The sequence below is a fragment of the Pipistrellus kuhlii genome, unplaced genomic scaffold, assembly GCF_014108245.1.
Source record: "Pipistrellus kuhlii isolate mPipKuh1 unplaced genomic scaffold, mPipKuh1.p scaffold_m20_p_4, whole genome shotgun sequence".
Lineage (NCBI taxonomy): Eukaryota > Metazoa > Chordata > Mammalia > Chiroptera > Vespertilionidae > Pipistrellus > Pipistrellus kuhlii.
This window is the reverse complement of record NW_023425540.1, coordinates 90,716,866-90,739,084: the sequence shown is the minus strand read 5'-3', so window position 1 is coordinate 90,739,084 and position 22,219 is coordinate 90,716,866. Positions and strand designations below refer to the sequence as shown.

At 43.5% G+C, this 22,219-nt stretch overlaps 1 protein-coding gene across 1 annotated transcript in view; it reads right to left on the bottom strand.

The window, feature by feature from the left end:
• Window positions 1-22,219, bottom strand: part of PDPK1 (3-phosphoinositide dependent protein kinase 1) — a 79,452-nt gene that overhangs the window by 3,719 nt on the left and 53,514 nt on the right. The window contains 5 exon segments of the mRNA XM_036409537.2: window positions 477-534; window positions 6,318-6,535; window positions 10,421-10,594; window positions 18,225-18,321; window positions 18,572-18,640. Of these exon segments, the coding sequence (XP_036265430.1) occupies window positions 477-534; window positions 6,318-6,535; window positions 10,421-10,594; window positions 18,225-18,321; window positions 18,572-18,640 (616 nt within the window).

The window sequence follows — 22,219 nt, the reverse complement described above, 5'->3', positions numbered from 1 at the left end:
GGAACAGAACCTTTATTGGCGAACCCAGCCTTGTGGAGACACCGGAACCCTGGCTTCTGAGAACAAACAGCCGAATAGCTGAAATCTCCCTTAGCTAGCAAATCTAGAGATGATCTCTCAAAAGGAAAGATGCTATGTGCGACAAGTTACCACAGGAACCTGAGAGGACGGCATGATCCTGATTAAGAACTAGGAGGGAGGAGCCCTGGCTGGTATTACTCTGTGGTTAGCAAGTTGGCCCTCACACTGAAGGTCACGGGTTCGATCCCCAGCCCTGGTCAGGATGCAGGCAGAAGGCAGACAATTGATGTGTCTCTTTCACATGGCTCTCTCTCCCACTATCTCTCTTTCCCTCCCTTCCACTCACTCTGGAAAAAAAAAAAAAATCAATGGGAAAAATATCCTTAGGTGAAAATTAACAATAACAAAAGAACCAGGAGGGATACACAGAAAGATGCAGTTGGAATCTGACTTACCTTTCGCTTATCTACTGGACCCATTTTTAGTATTAAATTATTTTCTACAAACTGGTGCCTACAAAAGAAGAAAACAAGAATGAGACACTCATGAGTTAGACAGAAATTCTCCAAACTCCTCCCTTCAAAACAAACCTCCAATGGCATTTGTGAACTTTGCTTTAACCAAGCCTCTCCCTTCACAGATCCAAACTCATTTGAGTAACACGAGGAAACTCCAAATGTAACTGAGCATACAAGCTCTGTTGCTTTATAGAACTTCCAATCTGCCTTTGGACCAAATGCCAGAAATATCACCTGCTGTCCCCCTCTCACTTGGCAGCCTTCACACAACCAAGGAAAGGTAGAGGGAGACAGGGCTGCAGGGTTGAGCCCATCACACAAGTCTTTGTTACTTTAAACAAAGCAAGACCCAGACATAAAACCCCTCCTAAAGGGCAGAGTCTGCTGTGAGTCATTCTGAGGATGAAGCCTGTGTTCATATGTTACCTCCATAAGCTGGGACCCCAAGTCAGTGTTCAGAATCCACTGAGCCACTTAGAATCATAAATCTCTAAAAGACTCAAGTTGGACTTGGTTTAAGAATATCTCATCTTAGCCGAAACCGGTTTGGCTCAGTGGTAGAGCGTCGGTCTGCGAACTGAAAGGTCCCAGGTTCGATTCCGGTCGGGGGCATGTACATTGGTTGCGGGCATATCCCCGATAGGGAGTGTGCAAGAGGCAGCTGGTCGATGTTTCTCTCTCATCGACATTTCTAGCTCTCTATCTCTCTCCCTTCCTCTCTGTAAAAAATCAATCAATAATATATATATATATATATATATATATATATATATATGTATTAAAAAAAATTTAAAAAAAGAATATCTCATCTTAACTGATGGCTCAGTTGGTAGAGTGCTGTCCCCATACCCAAGGCTGCTGGTTCAATCCCTAATCAGGGCAATCCAAGAATCAAGCAATGAATGCATAAATAAGTGAAATAACAAATCCATGTTTCTTTCTTAAAACCAATTAAAAAAAAAGAACATTTCATCCGGTGTTTCTACCATAGTAATAAAATACTTTTATTCAAACATGGTAGAAATTTGGAAGAGAAAGCTTTAAATACAGTTTTTTAAAATATATATTTTTATTGATTTCAGAGGAAGGGAGAGGGAGAGAGAGACAGAAACATCAATGATGAGAGAGAATCATTGATCGGCTGCCCTGCCTCCTACACACCCCCTACTAGAGATCAAGCCTACAAACTGGGCATGTGCCCTTGACCAGAATCAAACCTGGGACCCTTTGATCCACAGGCCAGCACTCTATCCTCTCAGCCAAACCAGCTAGAGAAAATGCAGGTTTTGATTTAATACACATAATTAGCAAAATATAGGTCTCTTTGATTTCTAAGAGTTTAAAAGAGGCTGTTTTAATGTCTGCAGGCTCTTCTGGTTAAAGCTAACAATTACTGGTTTATGTTCTGATTTTACTAAAATTCCTGATCAACCAAGGTTCTACTATAGAAACAAAATATTTTTTATTTGAAAACATGTCAGACAAGTGTTCTATCAAACAGTGACAATTTCAGCACGTAAGTATCTGAGCTCGCTCACATGCTTCTCTGGCTCCTTTGGGACCTAGCGCATGTTCAAGCAGAATGGCCAAGCTGCTGGAACCATGTTCTCCCACTGAGTGTGCCTGGCCTAGCGTGACCCAACCAGACCAACACCCACACCCCAGTGCCCAGTGGGCTTGCCTTGCTGAGACCCCATCAACAAGGAATGAGGCCCAAGCAAACTGATGCAGCATCATGCGGATTTTGAAAACTACTAAGATGAATATTAACAATAAAAAAGGGCTGTGTCCTCTACAAGGAAAAGAACAATACTTCACTCTCAGAGGCACTAAAAAACAAACAAAACAAGGCTTGAAGCAAAGAGAAAAAAATCAAGGAGATTTCTGAAAAGGACATCCAATGCAGCTCTGCTGCAAGACAGGATTACATGGAAAAACAATGGAGCCTAATAGCTCTCTAACTTACAGGCCCTGCGCCATAAGAACTCATGTATAATAAAGAACCAAAAGTTTATAACAAGGGGAGACTTTAATTATACAAGGGCAGGGTGGAGAGTGTCAATGTAAGCCTAGGCCAGTTCACGGCCTCAGTCAGCTGGGCTGCTGGGATCCTAAGCCAGTGGGCATAAGATCACCATCAGAGAAATCTGTCAGACATGCAAGGGAAGAAAAGACCTTCCAGCATTTTTGCAGCCTCACATGGATTAACAGGAGAGACAATTTAAAATATTATATCAAACAAAAGAAGAACTGCTGGGACCGGTTTGGCTCAGTGGATAGAGCGTCGGCCTGCGGACTGAAAGGTCCCGGGATCGATTCCGGTCAAGGGCATCTACCTTGGTTGTGGGCACATCCCCAATAGGGGGTGTGCAAGAGGCAGCTGATCGATGATTCTCTCTCATTGATGTTTCTAGCTCTCTATCTCTCTCTCTTCCTCTCTGTGAAAAATCAATAAAATATATTTAAAAAAACAAACAAACAAAAAAAAACCCCACAAAAAATAAAACAAAAGAAGAACTGGAAGAAAAAAAGAAGAGGATATTGTTCAAGCCTACTTGGGAAGGGCTACTAATTAATTAATTAATTAATAAAAATACTTTTTATTGATTTCAAAGAGAAAGAGAAGAAGGGAGAGAGAGAGAAACATCAATGATGGAGATAATCATTAGTAGGCTGCCTTCTGCATGCCCCCTACTGAGGTTCGAGCCTGCAACACTGGCATGTGCTCAGACCAGAATCCGCACCGTGACTTCCTGGTACACAGGTCCATGCTCAACCACTGAGCCACACCGGCGGGCAAGGGGGGCGGGTACTTTTTAAAGCTGGAAACAAAACAAGCTACCTAACACAGAGTAACAGACATGACTACATAAGAACAAAAAGAATCTTTAACTACAAAAATAACCAAATTAACAAGCAAACACACTGAAGAACCTTCAGCAAATACAACCATCTGTACTTTACTGAGCATCTACAAAGGGAATGACATAAAGGCTTAAAACCTCAATGGCTAAGGATATAAACTGGAAATTCCCAAAAGAGAATTAAGTGACCCTAAAAATTCTCAAAAAGACTGCCCTGGCCAGTTTCCTCAGTGGTTAGAACATATTCCCCATCAAGGTCATGTATCTGGATTGCAGGTTCAATCCTGGCCCTGGTGGAGGTATGTGGGAGGCAACCAATTGATGTGTCTCTCTTACATTGATGTTTCTGTCTCTCTCTCCTCTTCCCTTCCCTTTCTCTCTCTCTCTAAAAAGGACAAAAAAAAAAAAAAAAAAAAATCAATGGGAAAAAAATACCCTCAGGTGGGGATTAAAAAAAAAAAAAAAAAAAAAGACAGAACAAAAATTTTTAATTAAAAAAAAGAAACTAAGTGCCACTTTCACATGTTCTACTGAAATGCACTGGTGTGTAGGCAAGTGCCGTATGGATACGGTGGAAGGTGGTCTCACTCAGCACGGGAACAAACAGCCTGAATTAGGAGGACCTGCTGAAAAGGTAATTTGGAAATAATGTCTAAGGATAAGCAAAGGCCGGGAGCACCCACCGTCACAACTGTTATTCACACTGGGACTCTGAAGCCACAAGATGGTTCAGCAACAGAACGTGTGAGCTCCTTCCTTGTGCCCGCAGCGAGGACTCCCTACTGACAGGCCCACACCGCTCCACCGCACACGGATACACATTCTCCCCCTCACACACGCCTGCCAGCACACAGCCACGCGCTCTCCGCTCCAATGACTCGTGTTCCAGATGGTGCAGAGCTGGTTGGACTCCTGACCGGATCCAGTGGCTGGGGTAGCCTCTGTCTACTCCTGGAGTCCAGGAGGCAGGACTCAGGAGGCAGAGGTCAGAAGCTCCCTTATTAGCATCAATACCACAGCCTTCTCATTTGTTAGTTAACCAATTAGCTTCAACAAGCTACTAGTTACCTACTTCGAAAAGTTTACTTGAAGGAACCCTTTTGATTTTTACTTCAAAGGGTCAATTCCTACTCTCCTGAAGAAAACACCTCTATCCCAACGAGGCACCTTTTTCTCTCTGACAGTTGGCAGGACATCTGCAGACTCAAAGATGAAAGTAGACCTAAGAGAAAGATATGTCTAACTTTTGGCATACTGTTAGCATGCACAAGAAGCTTTACCATCGATATTTCTCCCTGCCTCTCCCCCTTTTCCACTCTGTCTAAAAATCAATGGAAAAATATCCTCAAGTGATGATTAACAAAAAAATAAAAAGTCAATTTAAAAAAATACAAAACATAAAAAAATAGTCAGCCGAAACTGGTTTGGCTCAGTGGATAGAGCGTTTGCCCGCGGACTGAAAGGTCCCAGGTTCGATTCTGGTCAAGGGCATGTACCTTGGTTGCGGGCACATCCCCAGTGGGGGTATGCAAGAGGCAGCTGATGGATAATTCTTTCCCATCGATGTTTCTAACTCTCTATACCGCTCTCTTCCTCTCTGTAAAAAATCAATAAAATATATTTAAAGAAAAGAAAAAGAAAAATAGTCAAAGGACTCAAAGTACCTTGACAAGTAAATACAATTGGTCAATGTATCTAGATGTTTGCTTTGATAAGAAATCAAATGCTAATCTACATGAGCCCATTTTTTATTTTACTTTATTGATTTTTTGCAGAGAGGAAGAGGGGGTTAGAAACATCGAAGAGAGAACCATCGATCAGCTGCCGCCTGCACACCTATTACTGGGGATGTGCCCGCAACCAAGGTACATGACCTTAACCGGAATCAAACCTGGGACCTTTTAGTCCGCAGGCTGATGCTCTATCTACTGAGCCAAACCGGTTTCGGGGTTTTTTAAAATATATATTTTTATTGATTTTTTACAGAGAGGAAGGGAGAGGGAAAGTTAGAAACATCGATGAGAGAGGCATCAATCAGCTGCCTCTTGCACACCCCCTACTGGGGATGTGCCCGCAACCAAGGTACATGCCCTTGACAGGAATCAAACCTGGGACCTTTCAGTCCACAGGCCGACGCTCTATCCACTGAGCCAAACCGGTTTTGGCTGAGCCCATTTTTATAAATATATTTTATTATTGATTTTTTACAGATAGGAAGGGAGAGAGATAAGAGAGCTAGAAACGTCGATGAGAGAGAAACATCGACCAGCTGCCTCTTGCACACCCCCTACCGGGGATGTGCCCGCAACCAATGTACATACCCTTGACCGGAATCGAACCTGGGACCCTTCAGTCCGCAGACCGACGCTCTAACACTGAGCCAAACCAGCTTTGGCTGAGGCCATTTTTAGAGCATCAAAATGCTCAAGGGTAGGCATGCCCATTAGGGAAATGGGGTTGTTCACAGGCACTGCAGCTACAAAGCACTGCCTTCCTAAATGTGCACCTTTTCACTCCACCTGCCACCCCAGGACTCCACCTTTAAAGAAATATTCAGACAAGTGAGAAAAACTATGTGCAGAGGATGAGTTACAACAGCAAAATCCCTGGAAGACCCCAAACATCTTACCAAGGAGCAGTGGTTATTTAAATCATGGTGAATTATGTCCAATCACAGATGCCTGGCCTGCTGAGACCCAAATGCACTCACTCCCTGCCCAGCGCTTTTTAACACCCACTTCCAGTTGTCATTGAGTGTTGCTGGCAGTCTAGGAGGAGCGAGCTGGTACGAAGCCTCGTGGGCAGCGGTAATGAAGACTAGGATGCCTGCTTTCTCTGTTTACTGTGTCTCGCAATCCCTGTATTCTGCTCTGCATTTTTAAAGCAATTACTACTTATGCCTATAAATTCTTACCAAGGGTTTCCACTGGCCTGCTTCTCCAATAATAACCTCTTCTCATCTTCAGAAAACTGTAAGTCCAGTTCAAAAGAATTAGTGTCCAGGTCATGGATATACTGCTCGATGTTGCTGCCCGCCCTCTGTGGCAGACCCGTGTCTGAGGCAGACAGGGAGTGGGAGGATGATGACGATGACACCTGCATGCAGCCAAACTGGCTCAGGAGATTGTCGTACTGCAGGGAAGAGAGAAAAGTGAGAACAGCGCCTAATGTTCCGTAGGGTCCAAAGATGCAGACAACATTCTGACCTACGCTGTACCAGCAAGCTCACGGCCTGATGGCCCCAGAGCCCAGTGGGAGATGAGCTTCAAAGCTGCAGCCCAGTTCTGTTTCTCCTGTTAAGTGTGGGCAGCTCTGACTTCTCCTCCATTGGCTGGCTGGCCACTAACCAAGGAAGGGCTGAATCCTGCCTGGTCTGGATCCCTCTTTCTGAGGCGAACATGAGAAGATGCTCACCCCAGAGAGAGCTAATCCGAAGGGAAACTTCTATAAGCCCCCAGGCGCCCCCACCTCAGGGGGTTAGGATGCCTTCTGGGAAGAGTAGGGATGAGCACCTATGGCCCCAGAGAACCCCCCTCCGCGGTGCAGAGACTCAGTGGCAGGAGTTCAGAGAGCTCTCCTCCTTTAGCCCTGTGGTCCTATGCCTCTGAGTCTATAGCTGTCACTATATGTTCCAATTTGACTGAGTTCAATTAAAAATTTAAAAAATACTCCTTTTCATCTCAGCAAAGTTTAATTAAGCTTGATATAGTCAGAGTTGCCTGCTATTCTAGAGAAAACGACTAACACTGGTGACACAGAAAATGGAATGACTCACAAACGTACCAAAGGCAGGGGCTGTGTACTCGCACACTCCTAGGCTGCTAAACGGGCCAGAGACCCCAGTAAAGACCTGGAGAGAGTGGGCACCCTGGACAGCCAGCTTCTCCATGGCTAGCAAAGAGGAAAAGGAAAGATGCCACCAGGAAGAGGTGACATCCTTCCAAGTCCCTGTGTCTCTAGGGTCGACTCCCTCCTGCAGACCCTGCGCCCACCCTCCTGTGTTGCCCCAAGCAGCCTTCACTCATGTGTTCACACAGCTTCAACAGCAGCCTCAGCCCTGCCCACTGGCTCCCAGGTAGGAGTGATCCTAGTGACACTCCTGGGGCCCCTCCATCTAAGGCCTGGAGCATTCTCCACTTCCTCTCTGAAAACAGCCCCTAGGCCACCACTGGGCAGTGTCTCTCAGCTTACAGAGGCTTCCGTCTCAACAAGCCTGCAAAGCCAGTGAGATGACTGTTACCACCATCTCCATTTCTGCATCAGGGAAATAAGGCTCAGAATGGGCCCAAGGCCACAACCTAAGAACCAGACTCCTGTGTCTTTCCAATGCAGTGACTGCCTCGCTCCCATGGCAGACTGCTGGCTGACCACCATGCCCACTGTTTGCTGGGTGAGTCCTATCTTGGGGCCTCCATTGTACTGTTCCCAGGGAAAGCTCCAAATGCTCTACCTCTGCACTCCCCTCAGCAGCACCTAGTACAGACAGAGCAGCACAAACACCAAACCTAGAAAGGACATGTGACAAGAAGTGACAGTGGCTGGAGTGGAGGTGCTCACCAACACGCAGTGAGGAGCACCAGACTGTGCTGAGCACTGAACTCCTCTCCGGGGCCACTGAGCCCAGACATGAGCATCACCATCAGCACCAGCACGGGATAGGAAGACAGATGAGAACAGGGTGCCTGCTCTCTTCATTCCCTGAATGAAAACAGTTTCTGCTCCTCTCATTCACAGGGACGTCCCCTTCCTGCTGAAAAGGACACTAGACTCTCTTGGAGCCTCACAGGTGGTGAGATTGTCCCCTGTGACACAAAGTCTACCCCTGCAGTAAGCAAGCATCTCCTGGAGCAGGTTTTCTCTGCATTTGATACTTTTCCAGGTCAAAGTATTTTTCAAGGTTCACTAAACTGTCCAATTGTCAAGTGTGGTATAGGGAGTTCAGGCCAAATACTTTCCAAGGTTTTCAAACCACACAGCCTTCAAAGCTGAGGATGAGCCACCTAACAAAAAGTAAGTTGTTAACCTGTAGAGACAGTTTGCGATGGTAACATTTGAGTACCAAGAAGCCAGAGCTCTTGACATGGCAAAGGCAATAAAACAGCAGAGGGCCTGAAAAAGACACTCAAGTGTATACAAGCATATACAAACACTCACATGTACATACACACACAGGCTACAGGAAGCTAAGATCTGAGACAACTGCGCCCTCCATCAGAGCTCAGCTCCATCAGAGCTCGGCCAGCCAAACATGCTTCTTCCCTGGACACCCCTGCCAAAGGCACTGGAGACACTAACATACTCCTACCGGCTGTGCCTTAGGAACAACAGAGCCGGGGGAGGAAGGCCTGGGGTGAGCCTTCTGCAGTCTGCAAACACGGAGGCCGCAGCCACTGCAATGGGGAAGCAGGTCAGGCTCCCTTCAAGTCTAGGCACAAAGGATATTTCAGGAGAAGCAAAGGGGGATGTGTTGCTTATAAATATAAGCAGGAGACATAAGGAGCTCTTGATCTTTGAGAGGTGATACCAGTAATAATTTTAATTTGGCTCTGATTCTTAGATAAAGTATAGAATTTCCACATCAACTAAAGTGGAACTCTACACATAAATGGTTAGAATAAACTAGTGACAGAACTCAAGCCAGAAAAATGGACTATCCTATCTAACAAAGAAGAAATATGCTAATTGACTGCACACCCACAGCCAATAAGGAGGGAATATGCTAATTGACAGCTACACCATCAAAGATGGTGGCACCCATAGCCACAAGATGGGGGCACCAGTCCCTCAGCCCTGCGAGGGCAGCAAGTGTACAGCCATGCCCACCCCTAGGCTGGTCCAGCCGCTCTGCCCACCTGCCTCCTGAGTCCCTCAGCTTAGGGCCGGCCCAAGGCGCAGGCAAGCCTTGGATGGCGCTGTGTAGCCAATGCCCGAGGTGCAAGTAAGCCTTAGATGATGGTTGCCCAGCCGACACCCAAGGCGCAGGCAAGCCACCAATGGTGGCTGCCCAGCCACCCAGGGCTGGCCCAAGGCGCAGGCAAGCCTCAGGTGGCAGTTGCCCAGGCACCCAAGGCCACCCAAGGCTCAGCTAACCAGAGTGTGATGGGTACATCACCTTTCCCTGATCACTGGGTCACCCCCCTCCTGTGGGCTCCTGGACTGTGAGAAGGGCCAGGCCAGGCTCAGGGATCCTCCCTCCAGTGCATGCACCGGGCTCTATTCAATGATAATAAAAAACACTTGAAGGTGGATGGAGGGTGCACTGCAGTTCCTTGTACTCCTCTGTCCAATTCCATATGCTCCCATAAGAAAAGTTTAAAGAACAAACAAAAAAATGAAAGAAAAGAAAAATTTAAAGAACAAAGTGTACTTACACTTACATCTGAGTCTAAGCTGATGACTATAGCTTCCCACACATGCCAGGTGCTACCCCCCTTGGGGTTGTACCACAGTCCCCGCTTTTACCAGGAACTAAAAGCTGACACTGACCAATGTCTATCCTAAATGTCACGTCCCAAAAAGTTCAAAGCAATAGCACCCCAGACTTCTCTTGGAAAGATCAGAAGCATTCCAGAATGTTTTTAGATGTATGTTTATAAATCAAAGATACCAGCCAAGAGCATAAGAAAGATGCCCACCAGGAGACTCAGCACCAGGAGCCCAGGGGAAAAGTGCTGTTCCTACTAGCTCCAGACTCCCCCACCCACCATCTACTTCTGGTTCAATCCCTATGAGTAAAAATTATCTAGAAAAAATGAGGAAAAGGGACTTGACCACCCCAGGGCCTGGTGACCTGCACTCGGGGCAGGCTCACAGACAAAAGCCACTTCGGCCTCAGTCTTGGTGAGACTCAGGCTTGGACTGCAAAGTGTCCAGATCTATGCTGGCTTCCCCTTGAGTCTTTCATCCCATGAAGCAGAGTTCTGTGGTCGAGGGGCACAGAGGAAGCATTTTCACAAAGTATGACAAGCGGAATACATCTCTGCCTGGGTTGTTCCTGACACACACGAGCCAGCTTACGTTTCCATAGCAGTCTTCATCATCTTCCGACATGGCTGGTAAATAGGCGGTGAGTTTCGGAGGTGTCTGGTGATGCAAATTCTCCCACGTAATGGATTCAAAGAATGAATGAGCTTTCAGGGGGCCGTATCCTTCCATTTCTTCACAGCCTAATCGCTTCGTGGCATCTAAAACCTTAAATAAATGTCAAGACATGTTAGTATTAGGGTTAAAAAGTAACTGTGACAAAAGTTCTTTGTGAGTAGTTCCTTTAACTTCCCAGTACCCTAAAAATGTAAAGTGCTATGGCCCATCCCACCTGGTCCTACCATGGGCCAGGGACAGACCGAGTTACCTTCTGAGCTTCTTTCTACTTCTCTCAAGTTTCTGTTCCTTTCCCTCTCACAGGTGAAAAGAAATCACAACTCAAAATTAATGGAAGCAGCAAGCTCCAATCAAAAGCCATAGAGTAGCTGTATGAATAAGAAAACAATCCATATACCGTGTTTCCCCAAAAATAAGACATCCTCCAAAAATAAGACCTAGCGCATGGAAAGATAAGACATCCCCTGAAAATAAGACCTAGCACAACTTTGGGAGAAAAAATTAATATAAGACACTGTCTTATTTTCGGGGAAACAGGGTATATATGCTGACTATAATAGAACCACCTCAGACCAAAAGATACAAATAGGCCATGGCCGGGTAGTTCAGTTGGGTAGAGCATCATCCTGATAATGCCAAAGTTGTGGGTTTGATTCCCAGTCAGGGAACATATAAGAGCCAACCAATGAGTGCAAAAATAAGTGGAACAACAAATCAATGTTTCTCTTTCTCTAAATTAAAAAAACAAAACAAAACAAAACAAAAAGACAGACTGAAGTTGTGAAGGGATGGAAAAAAATATTCCACGCAAATAAAAATGGGAAAAAAAAAAAAAAAAAAGCTGGGGCAGCAAGTTATATCTGACAAAAGACTTCATAACAAGAGACAAAGAAATTCACTACATAATACTAAAGGGATCAATCCAACAAGAGGATAAAACCCTTTCAAACATACATGCACCCAACATAAGAGGACCTAAATATATAAAGAAAATCTTGGTAGACATTAAGGGGAGCAACTAATATGGTCATAGAAGGAGATTTCAATAATCTACGGTCACCAATGGATCTTCCAGACAAAAAAATCAACAAGGCAATGACAATCCTAAATGACACAATGAATTAGTTGGACTTCATTGATATTTATAAACTATTTCATCCCAAAACAGTAGAATATACATTCTTCTCAAGTGCACATGGAACATCTTCAAAGACAGATCACATGTTAGGGCATAAAATAAGTCTTCATAAATTCAAGAGGATTGAAATCATATCAAGCATCGACTCTGATCAAAATGATATGAAACTAAAAATCAACTACAATTAAAAAACGGAAAAACATTTAAACACATGGAGGCTAAAATAGCATGTTAGTAAACAACTAGAGGCCTGGTACATGAAATTTATGCATGGGTGGGGGGAAGGGTCCCCACAGCTCAGCCTGCACCGTCTTCAATCTGGGCCCCCTCAAGGGATGCCCAACTGCTGGCCCCCACTGGCTTGCCTGCCTGATTGCCCCTAACTGCTTCTGCCTGCCAGCCAGATTACCCCTAACCACTCCCCCGTCAGCCTGATCGCCCCTAACTGCCCTCCCATGCTGGTCTGGTCACCCCTAACTGGCCTCCCCTGCCAGCCTGGTCATCCCTAACTGCCCTTCCCTGCCAGCCTGGTCATACCTAATTGCTCTTCCCTGCTGACCGGATCACTGACAACTGCCCTCTCCTGCTGGCCATCTTGTGGGGACCATCTTTTGTCCACACGGGGAAGGCTGTCTTTGACCACATGGGGCAGCTATCTTGTGTGTTGGAGTGACTGTCAATTTGCATATTACCCTTTTATTGGATAGGATGACTGGGCTAATAATCAGATTAAGGGGAAATAAAAACATTAACTGGAAACAAATGAAAATGAACATACAACAACCCCAAATCTATGGGACAAAGCAAAAGTAGTTCTAGGAGGGAAGTTCATAGCATCACAGGCCTACCTCAAGAAAAATCTCTATCAATCTAACCATTTCACTAAAAACATTTAAAAAGAACAAACAAAACCCAGAATGGAAGGAAATAAAAAAAGATCAGAGCATAAACAACATAGAAACTTAAAAAACAACAATGAAAGTGGTTCTTAGAAAAGATAAACAAGATTGATGAACCTTTAATCAGAGTCATCAGAAATTTTTGAGTGGCATCAAAATACAAATAAGTAAAATCAGAAAGAGGTGAAGTAATAACTGACATCACAGAAATACAAAGGATTGTAAGAAAAGACTATGAACAACTATATACCAACAAATACCTGGGCAAAACAGATAAATTCCTAGAAACATACAGTCTTCCAAAAACGGATTCAAGAAGAATCAGAAAACCTAGAATAGACAGATTACAACTAATGAAATTGAAGCAGTAATTTAAAAACTCCTAGCAAAGTTCTGGACCAGATGGCTTCACAGGCAAATTTTACCAAACATTCAGAAGAATGCACACCTATACTCCTCAAACTGTTCAAAAAAAATTCAAGACTTCCAAGCTCTTTTTATGAGGCCAGCATTACCCTAATTCCAAAACCAGACAAAGATACTACGCAAAGAAAGAGAAGTATAGGCCAATACCCCTGATGAACATAGATGCCAAAATCCTCAATAAAATATCAGCAAACCGCCTGGTTGGTGGCTCAGTGGTTGAGCAATTACCTATGAACCAGGAGGTCACAGTTCAATTCCTGGTCAGGGCAGAGATATGCCTGGGTTGTGGACTTGATCCCCAGGGAGGGGCACGGAAGAGGCAGTTGATCAATGATTCTCTCTCATTGATGTTTCTCTTTTTCTCTCTTCCTCTCCCTTCCTCTTTGAAATCAATAAAAAAAAAAATAAATATATATATATATATATATATATTTTTTTTTTAAATTAGCAAACATTAGCCGGGACCGGTTTGGCTCAGTGGATAGAGTGTCGGCCTTCGGACCTCAAGGTCCCGAGTTCGCTTCCGGTCAAGGGCATGTACATTGGTTGTGGGCACGTCCCTGGTGTGGGGTGTGCAGGAGGCAGCTGGTCGATGATTCTCTCATCGATGTTTCTAATTCTCTCTCCCTCTCTCTTCCTCTCTGTGAAAAATCAATAAAATATATATTAAAAAAATTAGAAAACATTAAAAGACCATACCTGGCTAAGTGGGGTTTATTCTGGGGATGCAAGGTTGGTACAATATTCTAAAATCAATAAATATGATACACCACATAAACAAAAGGATTAAAATCACATGATCATATGAATACCGTAAATGCAGAAAAAGCATTTGATAAAATCCAGGACCTTAAAGAAAAGGCAAAAAAACAAAAACCAACCCCCGACATACAAACATCCCCCTCCCCCCCACACACAAAAGAAACACACACCAAAAAATAAAATCCAGCACCCATTTATGATAGCACCCATCTGTGACGTCAGTAATATGGGAATAGAGGGGTCATACCTCCACATAATAAAGGCCATATATAACAAACCTACAGCTAACATCACACTCATTGGGCAAAAACTAAAAGCATTTCCCTTAGATCAGGAACAAGACAAGGATGTCTACTTTCACCACTCTTATTCAACACAGTACGGGAACTCCTAGCCACAGCAATTAGACAAGAGGAAGAAATCAAAGGCATCCAAAGGAGGAAGTATCCTCAGATGGCATGATATTGTACATAGAAAGCCCTAATAATGCCACCAAAAATTACTAGAATAAATGAATTTAACAAAGTGGCAGGATACAAAATTAATATTCAGAAACCAGTGGCATTTTTATATACCAATAATGAACTATCAATAAGAGAAATTAAGAAAACAATCCCATTTACTATTGCAAAAAAAAAAATCAAAAAAAAATCCTAGGAATAAATTTAACCAAGAAGGTAAAATTACTCAAAAAATTATAGAACATTAAAGAAAGAAACTGAGGAAGAAACAAATAATTGGAAGCATATATTATGTTTTATGGATTGAAAGAATTAACATCATTAAAATGTCCATACTACCAAAGTAATCTAAAGTTTCAACGCATCAAAATTAAATCAGCTAAATCAAAAAACTTCTATTAAAATACCAAAATAACCAAAGTGTGGCTTAATGGTTAGAGAATGGGACGGGCACTGAAAGGTCGGGTTCAATTCCCAGCCAAGAGCATGTACCTGGGCTGCAGGTTCGACTCCCGGCCCTGGCCAGGGTGAGTGCAGGAGACAACCAATTAATGTGTCTCTCTCACACAGATGCTTCTTTCTCTCTCCCCCTTCCTCCCACACTCTCAAAAAAAAATTTTTTTTTCAATGGAAAAATTATCCTCAGGTTAGAATTAACAACAACAACAAAAAATACCAACAGCATATTTCACAGATCTAGAACAAATATTCCAAAAAATTTATATGGAACCAAAAAGGATTCTAAATAACCTCAACAATATTGAGAAAGAAGATCAAAGCTGGAGTTATCTCAATAACTGATATCAAACTATAACAAGGCCTGGTAATCAAAACTAGCATAAGCACAGGCATACAGATCAATGAAACAGAACAAAGAGCCAGAAATGAATGGCTTTATGGTCTATTGATATTTGACAAAGGAGGTAAGAATACATAATGGAATAAAGACAGTTTTTTCAATAAATGGTGCTGGGGAAACAGAACAGGTACATGCAAAAGAAAAGAAACTAGAGCACCAATTTAACACTATATACAAGAATAAATTCAAAATGGATAAAAGACTTAACTGCAAGCTGAAAAACCATAAAAACTCTAGAAGAAAATATAACCAGTAAAATATCAGACATCTTTTGTAGTAATACTTTTTCCAGTATATCTCTCAGGGCAAGGGAAACAAAAGAAAAATAAACAAATGGGACTATATCAAAATAAAAAAACTTTTTTTGCAAAGCAAAAGAAACCATTAACAAAATGAAAAAGGAATCCAACGTATGGGACAACATATTTGCCAATGATACATTTGGTAAGGAAATAATTTCTAAAATATATAATGAAAGCATACAATTCAACACCAAAGGACAAAAAATCCAATTAAAAAGAGAGCAAAGGGCCCTAACCGGTTTGGCTCAGTGGATAGAGCGTCGGCTTACGGACTGAAAGGTCCCAGGTTCGATTTCTGTCAAGAGCATGTACCTTGGTTGCCGGCACATCCCCAATAGGAGATGTGCAAGAGGCAGCTGATTGATGTTTCTCTCCCATCGATGTTTCTGACTCTCTCTCCCTCTCTGTAAAAAATCAATAAAATATGTATTTTAGAAAAAACAACAAAAAAACCACCCCAAACAAACAAACCAAAGTGAGTAAAGGCTGTAGCTGGTTTGGCTCAGTGGGCAGAGTGTCGGCCTGTGGACTGAAGTGTCCTGGGTTCAATTCTGGTCAAGGACACACGCCTGGGTTGCAGGCTCGATCCCCAGTGGGGAGTATGCAAGAGGCAGCTGATCAATAATTCTCATCATTGATGTTTCTATCTCCCTCTTCCTCTCTCCGAAATCATTAAAAATAAAAAATAAAAAAAATGGGCAAAGGATTTAATAGACACTTTTGCCAAGAGGATATGAAGATGGCTAATAAAGACATAAAAATTAGCAGCATCATTAATCATCAAAGAGATGCAAATTAAAACCACAATGTGATATCACTTCCCTCCTGCCAGAATGGCTATCATCAATAAATCAATAAACAACAAATGCTGGTGAGGTTTTGGAGAAAAGGGAACCCTTGTACATTATTGGTGGCAATGCAGACTAGTGCAGCCACTATGAAAAACAGTATGAAGTTTCCTTAAAAAAATAAAAAAAGTTCTATATAATAAAGAGATAATATGCAAATTAACCCTCAAACCCTCACAAGATGGCTGCCTATGACCAGGTTGGCACTGGGGTTAGTGAGGGACGACCAAACAACTGAACAAGCAGGCTGTGTGGGGCAACCAGGCCAGTGTGGAGGGAAGGGGGAGGGCCATGAGGGGCGACTAGGCCGACAGGGGTGAGGAGGGAAGGCAGTTAGGGGAGACCAGGTCGGCGAAAGGGGTACAGTTGGGGGCAACCAGGCTGGCAAGTGGGGGAGGGGCAGTAAGGGGTGACCAAACTGGCGAGGGGGGCAGTGAGGAGCAACCAGGCCAGCAAGGAGAGGGCAGTTGAGGGTAACCTGGCTGGCAGTTAGGGGCGACCAGGCAGGCAAGCAAGTGATTAGGAGCCAGCAGTCCAGGATTGTGAGAGGGATGTCCGACTGCCAGTTTACTGACAGTTGGACATCCTCCAAGGAATCCCAGATTGGAGAGGGTGCAGGCTGGGCTGAGGGTACCTCCCCACACACAAATTTCATGCACTGGGCCTCTAGTGGTGTGTGTGTGTATGTGTATGTGTATGTGTATGTGTATGTGTGTGTGTGTGTATGTATGTATATGTATATGTATATGTATATGTATATGTATATGGCCCTAGCTGGTTTGACTCAGTGAATAGAGCGTTGGCCTGCAGACAAAGGGTCATGGGTTCTTCCAATCAAGGGCACATGCCCGGTTGCGAGCCTGATCCCCAGAAGGGGGCATGCAGAAAGCAGCCAATCAATGATTCTCTCTCATAGCTTTTTATTAAATACTAGTGGCTCAGTGCACAAATTCGTGCACATTGAAAGGAAATTAGAAGAAATATTTTAATATCACTATTCACCCTTTCTTTATAATACAAGTGTCAACCAAATTTACGACTGACAATGACAGATGGAAACATATGCATGCGATTGGCACCAGCGAGAGCTTTATATGTATAGTACATGCACAAGTCAACTTAGCCTTTTATATATATATATAGAATAAATTTGCTTAATTAGACCTGCTTTCTGATTTAGTGAAACTTTTTCCAGCCCAGTGAAGCACCCCAACTTCTCATTTAGGTAATTGTCAGCAATACAGCAGTAAATATCAACACAAAGCCGATTATTGCTATAGATCACACAAGGAGAACAAAGGGTAAAATATTTAACTGCAGCAGTTTGACTATACTCTGCTCAATGAGAAAACCTGAAGTTATTTTCAAGGTCTGCCATTTCTTACTTCTTTTCAGTCGGGTCAAGTTTCTAAGCTTTCTAAATCTCCGTTTTCCAGCTAATGTAAGGAAAATAGGATTCCACCGAGTCTCCTATTTACCTACTCCAGGACTTCTGTGAGGATTAAATGAGATGAGGCATGGGAAAACACTTCACAGACATTTGGTTAAAGTGTGAAATGTTTGCATCTGGTTATAAAGCAAGTTGTTCCTGGGCTGAAGAAACTGCAAGGAGAAGAAGCCAGGCATTGCTACGTGATATTATTACCCAGTGCCCACAGCGACTGTTTCAGGGCTGGGCTGGGCTGGGCTGTGGGCAGCATTTTGCGCCTTGGAGTCTTGGCAGCATAGGCTGTGATTTGGTGGGGTGTCACTCCTGGGTGGTGGTGGGGCCTGTGTTCCACTTGGGGGAAGCCGAGTATTGCTTTTTGGGTGCCAGGTCCAAGGTGCCTTTCTCTGTAAATGGCCAGTATGCATCAAGGCAGCTTTTGCATTGAGCATCTGCCCCCTGGTGGTCAGTGTGCATCATAGCGACCAGTTGGACACTTAGCATATTAGCCTTTTATATAGATAGATAGGTGCCTCCAGGTTCAGAGGGACTGGTTGACTACCAGATCATCTTACAAGAAGAAAACGCAAAATATTTACCAAAAGTTTTTCCACAAGGTCTCTTGCCTTAGGAAAGAATTTTTCAGGAAAGTCATATTCCAACTTAATGATCTTCTGAAATATAAGATATTCGTTTCTGTAAAATAAGAGAAACCATCATTCTGGGTAAGGTTACAAAAATCTCCCAGAAGCAAGCTGTATCTTTCCTGGGACAGTGTCTCCTCTCCCCACAGAGTCACTGTATTCATTAGAGCATCATTGTAAAAGTCCTCCCACCTTAGTTCAGCCTCCTCCCATTTCTCTGGCTGCTTCAATGGGCAGAGGTATGTGGGCAAGGGTGGGTAGAAGGTGGAGGGTAGAGGGTAGGACCAGAGGGTGTCTCTTACCCGGCTCGGAACGGTGGGAGTCCTGCTACAAGCTGGTATATTATACATCCAAGAGCCCAAAGGTCTGAACTTTGAAGGAAAAAACAAAGAATGACATTTGTAAAATTTCAGTGACATGCAGAGGTCTTTCCATTCCTTCTGTTCATACCACTCCATCTCAGCTTCCTATTTATTGCACGCCTTTAAAACCAGGTCAGTGTGAAGGTGGGAACCTACTTCAGGCCCTTTTCAAAGAGGCCTCCCTGGGAACTTGGGCCCAGAGTATCGTACACACACTTTTTTCCAGTGTCAGTGGTTAGTGGGGTGCTGAGGAGGCTGCTAAGAGATTCTCCCATTAACTCACTGTTTTCCCCATTGTTTACCCCAAGGACAGAGACACAAGCTCACATATACCAAGAAACCAAATTAGACAATCTATAGGATGTGCACAAAACAAGCTTTCTCTTCCCCATTTTGGGCTCACAGTGCCAAGCCCTGCTTCTTCTTTATAAATATTTTAATGATATGTTTCAAAAGAAACACACTACAGTTCTAACTTGCCCTAAGTCATTTCCAGAACCAGCTGACATGGACTCCGGGGGAGGGGTGGGGGCAGCGTTGCTCTCCTTGCCCTGGATGCCACCCACCTGCTCTGGTCTGCTCTCTGTTCCCTCAGTGCCACCTCAGAGCTCACAGCTGACATCTACTTTGTACATTTAATTTCCTCTGTAAGTGTTGCATTCTATTCCCAGCTCAGTCCTAAAAAATCATCACGATACTCCTCGACCTGCACTGCCAGCTGCCTCTACCTACTCCCATCTCCATCCCAGCCCTATCTATCTATAGGGCTCAGAGGTGACTGGATGTAGTCAGTTTCTGGAAGAGGCAACAGGCTGATATCTGGAAAATGAATTCAAAGGGCATGGGTGGAGACAACGGGCCAACTGCAGTGCCAGGGCTTGGATGAGGGATCTGTATGACCAGCACCAGGAGAAATGAGGAAGCTCTTGATTTGGAATAGAAATGCAACAGGTCAGAAATCTGAGTCACAACACAAAGATGGAGTGAAGGACATTTAAAAAACTGAAATCTATACCCTAGCCTGTTTTGCTCAGTGGATAGAACGTCAGACTGAGGGTCCTGGGTTTGATACCTCGGTTGTAAGCTCAATTCCCAGCCCTGGTTGGGGTGCATGCAGGAGGCAACGAATCAATCAATGTTTCTCTCTCTGTGTCTTCCCCCTCCCTTCCACTCTATAAAAATCAATGGAAAAATATTCTTGGGTGAGGATTAACAAAAAAATTAATAAACACCTACATTCTACCCAGTAACTAGTTTGTTTTTAAAAAAATATATATTTTATTGATTTTTTCATAGAGAGGAAGAGAAAGGGATAGAGAGTTAGAAACATCGATGAGAGAGAATCATCGATCAGCTGTCTCTTGCACACACCCCCACCGGGGATGTGCCCGCAACCAAGGTACATGCCTTTGCCCAGAATCGAACCTGGGACCTTTCAGTCCGCAGGCTGACGCTCTATCCACTGCGCCAAACTGGTCCCGACCAGTAACTAGTTTTTATACTTGATTTTCTCTATTGTTTAGTCTAGGTTAAAATAGGAAGCTACATAAGTAAAACACCTACAGCAAAGCATGCCCTTTATATGTGGACACAGTCAGAGAGGATGGAAAGAGGGGACGGGGTGGAGGGAGGAGGGGAAGAAGATGGGAGAGGAAGAGGGGAAAAGGGGGAAAGGGAGAGGGAGAAATATCGATGTGAGAGAGACACATTAATCAGCTGCCTCTCGCACAGGGCCTGACCATGGCAGTGTTTCTACAAACCAGGTGCGCGCCCTTGACTAGGAATTGAATCCATAACCTCTTGGTCTGCGAGTCAACACTCTAAGCCTGAGGATTGGTTGATTCTTGTATATGCCCTGACCACGGATCGAACCCACAACCCTGGTATTTCGGGACGACACTCTAACCAACTGAGCTACCCAGTCAAGGCTTGAAAATGTTTTAAAATAAAATAAAAACTAAAGGGGAAGTCAGTTTTATATTTCTAGTATGTATATACCAAAGACTTTAAAAATGTTCAGAGAGGGCAAGTCATTCTACCTAAAAAATAAATAAATTATATATATATGTATATATATATATATATATATATATATATATATATATATGTATTTCTTTTTTTTCAAAATATATTTTATTGATTTTATACAGAGAGGAATTGAGAGGGATAGAAAGTTAGAAATGTCGATGAGAGAGAAACATCGACCAGCTGCCTCTTGCACCCCCCCCACTGGGGATGTGCCTGCAACCAAGGTACATGCCCTTGACCGGAATCGAACTCGGACCTTCAGTCCTCAGGCCGACACTCTATCCACGGAGCCAAACTGGTTTCGGGGATAGATAGATATATATATATTTCTTTATTGATTTCAGAAAGGAAGGAAGAGGGAGAGAGATAGAAGCATCAATGATGAGATAGAATCATTGATCAGCTGCCTTCTGCACTCCCCTATTGGGAATCGAGTCTGCAACCCAGGCATGTACCCTTGACCAGAATCTAACCTGGAACCCTTCAGTCCACAGGCCGACGCTCCATCCACTGAGCAAAACTGGCCAGGGCTCATTCTACTTTTTGAAATTCAGCACAGGGACTTAGGGCAGCCTTGGGGAGCCCTGGTGCTGCCTGGAAGATATCCCATCTCTCCCACTGGACAAGCAGGAGTGCCCCTCTGCTCCACAGCACAGAATATGCAGCACACAGAAGGCATGCCAGATTGTGCCAAGTAAACAAAACCACTTCAACATCCAATGATAAAGAGTTTGACAAACAACAATAAATCATATGCTAAAACACCTCACAGCCGTTAAAGATGACTGCAAATAATTTTAGCGACATAGGGAAATGTTCATCATATAATTGCAATAATTATATAGTGAACCATTATATATTTAATAATTAGATAATAGCCATCAAATATTTAATGGTTATTTAACTATTCAAAATTCGTTATTCAGTATGACTTCCAGTTGTGCTGGAAACCAAATCAGTTTCACTGAAAAAGAGATGTTGACAGGAAGCCAGGAAGGCTGGTCAACAACCTTAATTGCTCTAACCTTTAGTTGAGATTTTGTTAGCTGAAGCAGAATCTACCTTGTCCCTTAAAGTTTCTGTTATTTCCTGCCTAAGGGCTACATGTAAATTTCTGTTTATGTTGCTTAAGATGTCTTCCCCAAAGCCTCAATAAAAGGGGATGGCAGGGCCAGAGCAGGAGTAGTTCTCCCACTAGAGTTGGACTACCGCCTGGCCCCCCAAATCGCCAAATTGAATTTCTTCAAGTCTCTTTTCATTTGTGTGCGGCCCTTCTCCAGAACCTGAACTGGAACTCTTTCTACGCGGGCCGTGAAAGAGAGTCCTATACAGTTGCATAAAAATTACACAACCATATGTAATACCCTTAGAAAAAAATAACTGGGAAGTTGAGTCTGTAAGTGGGCTGGAGACTGAGTGTTCTTGTGTTTTTATTCTCCATATTTTCTAAGAATTCTTTTCAATGAATATGTATCACTTTTTAAATGAAAAAATCTGAACTATTTTTGAGTATAACATGCTAAAAAGTTTAAAAGCATACAAAGATATACAGAATACTGA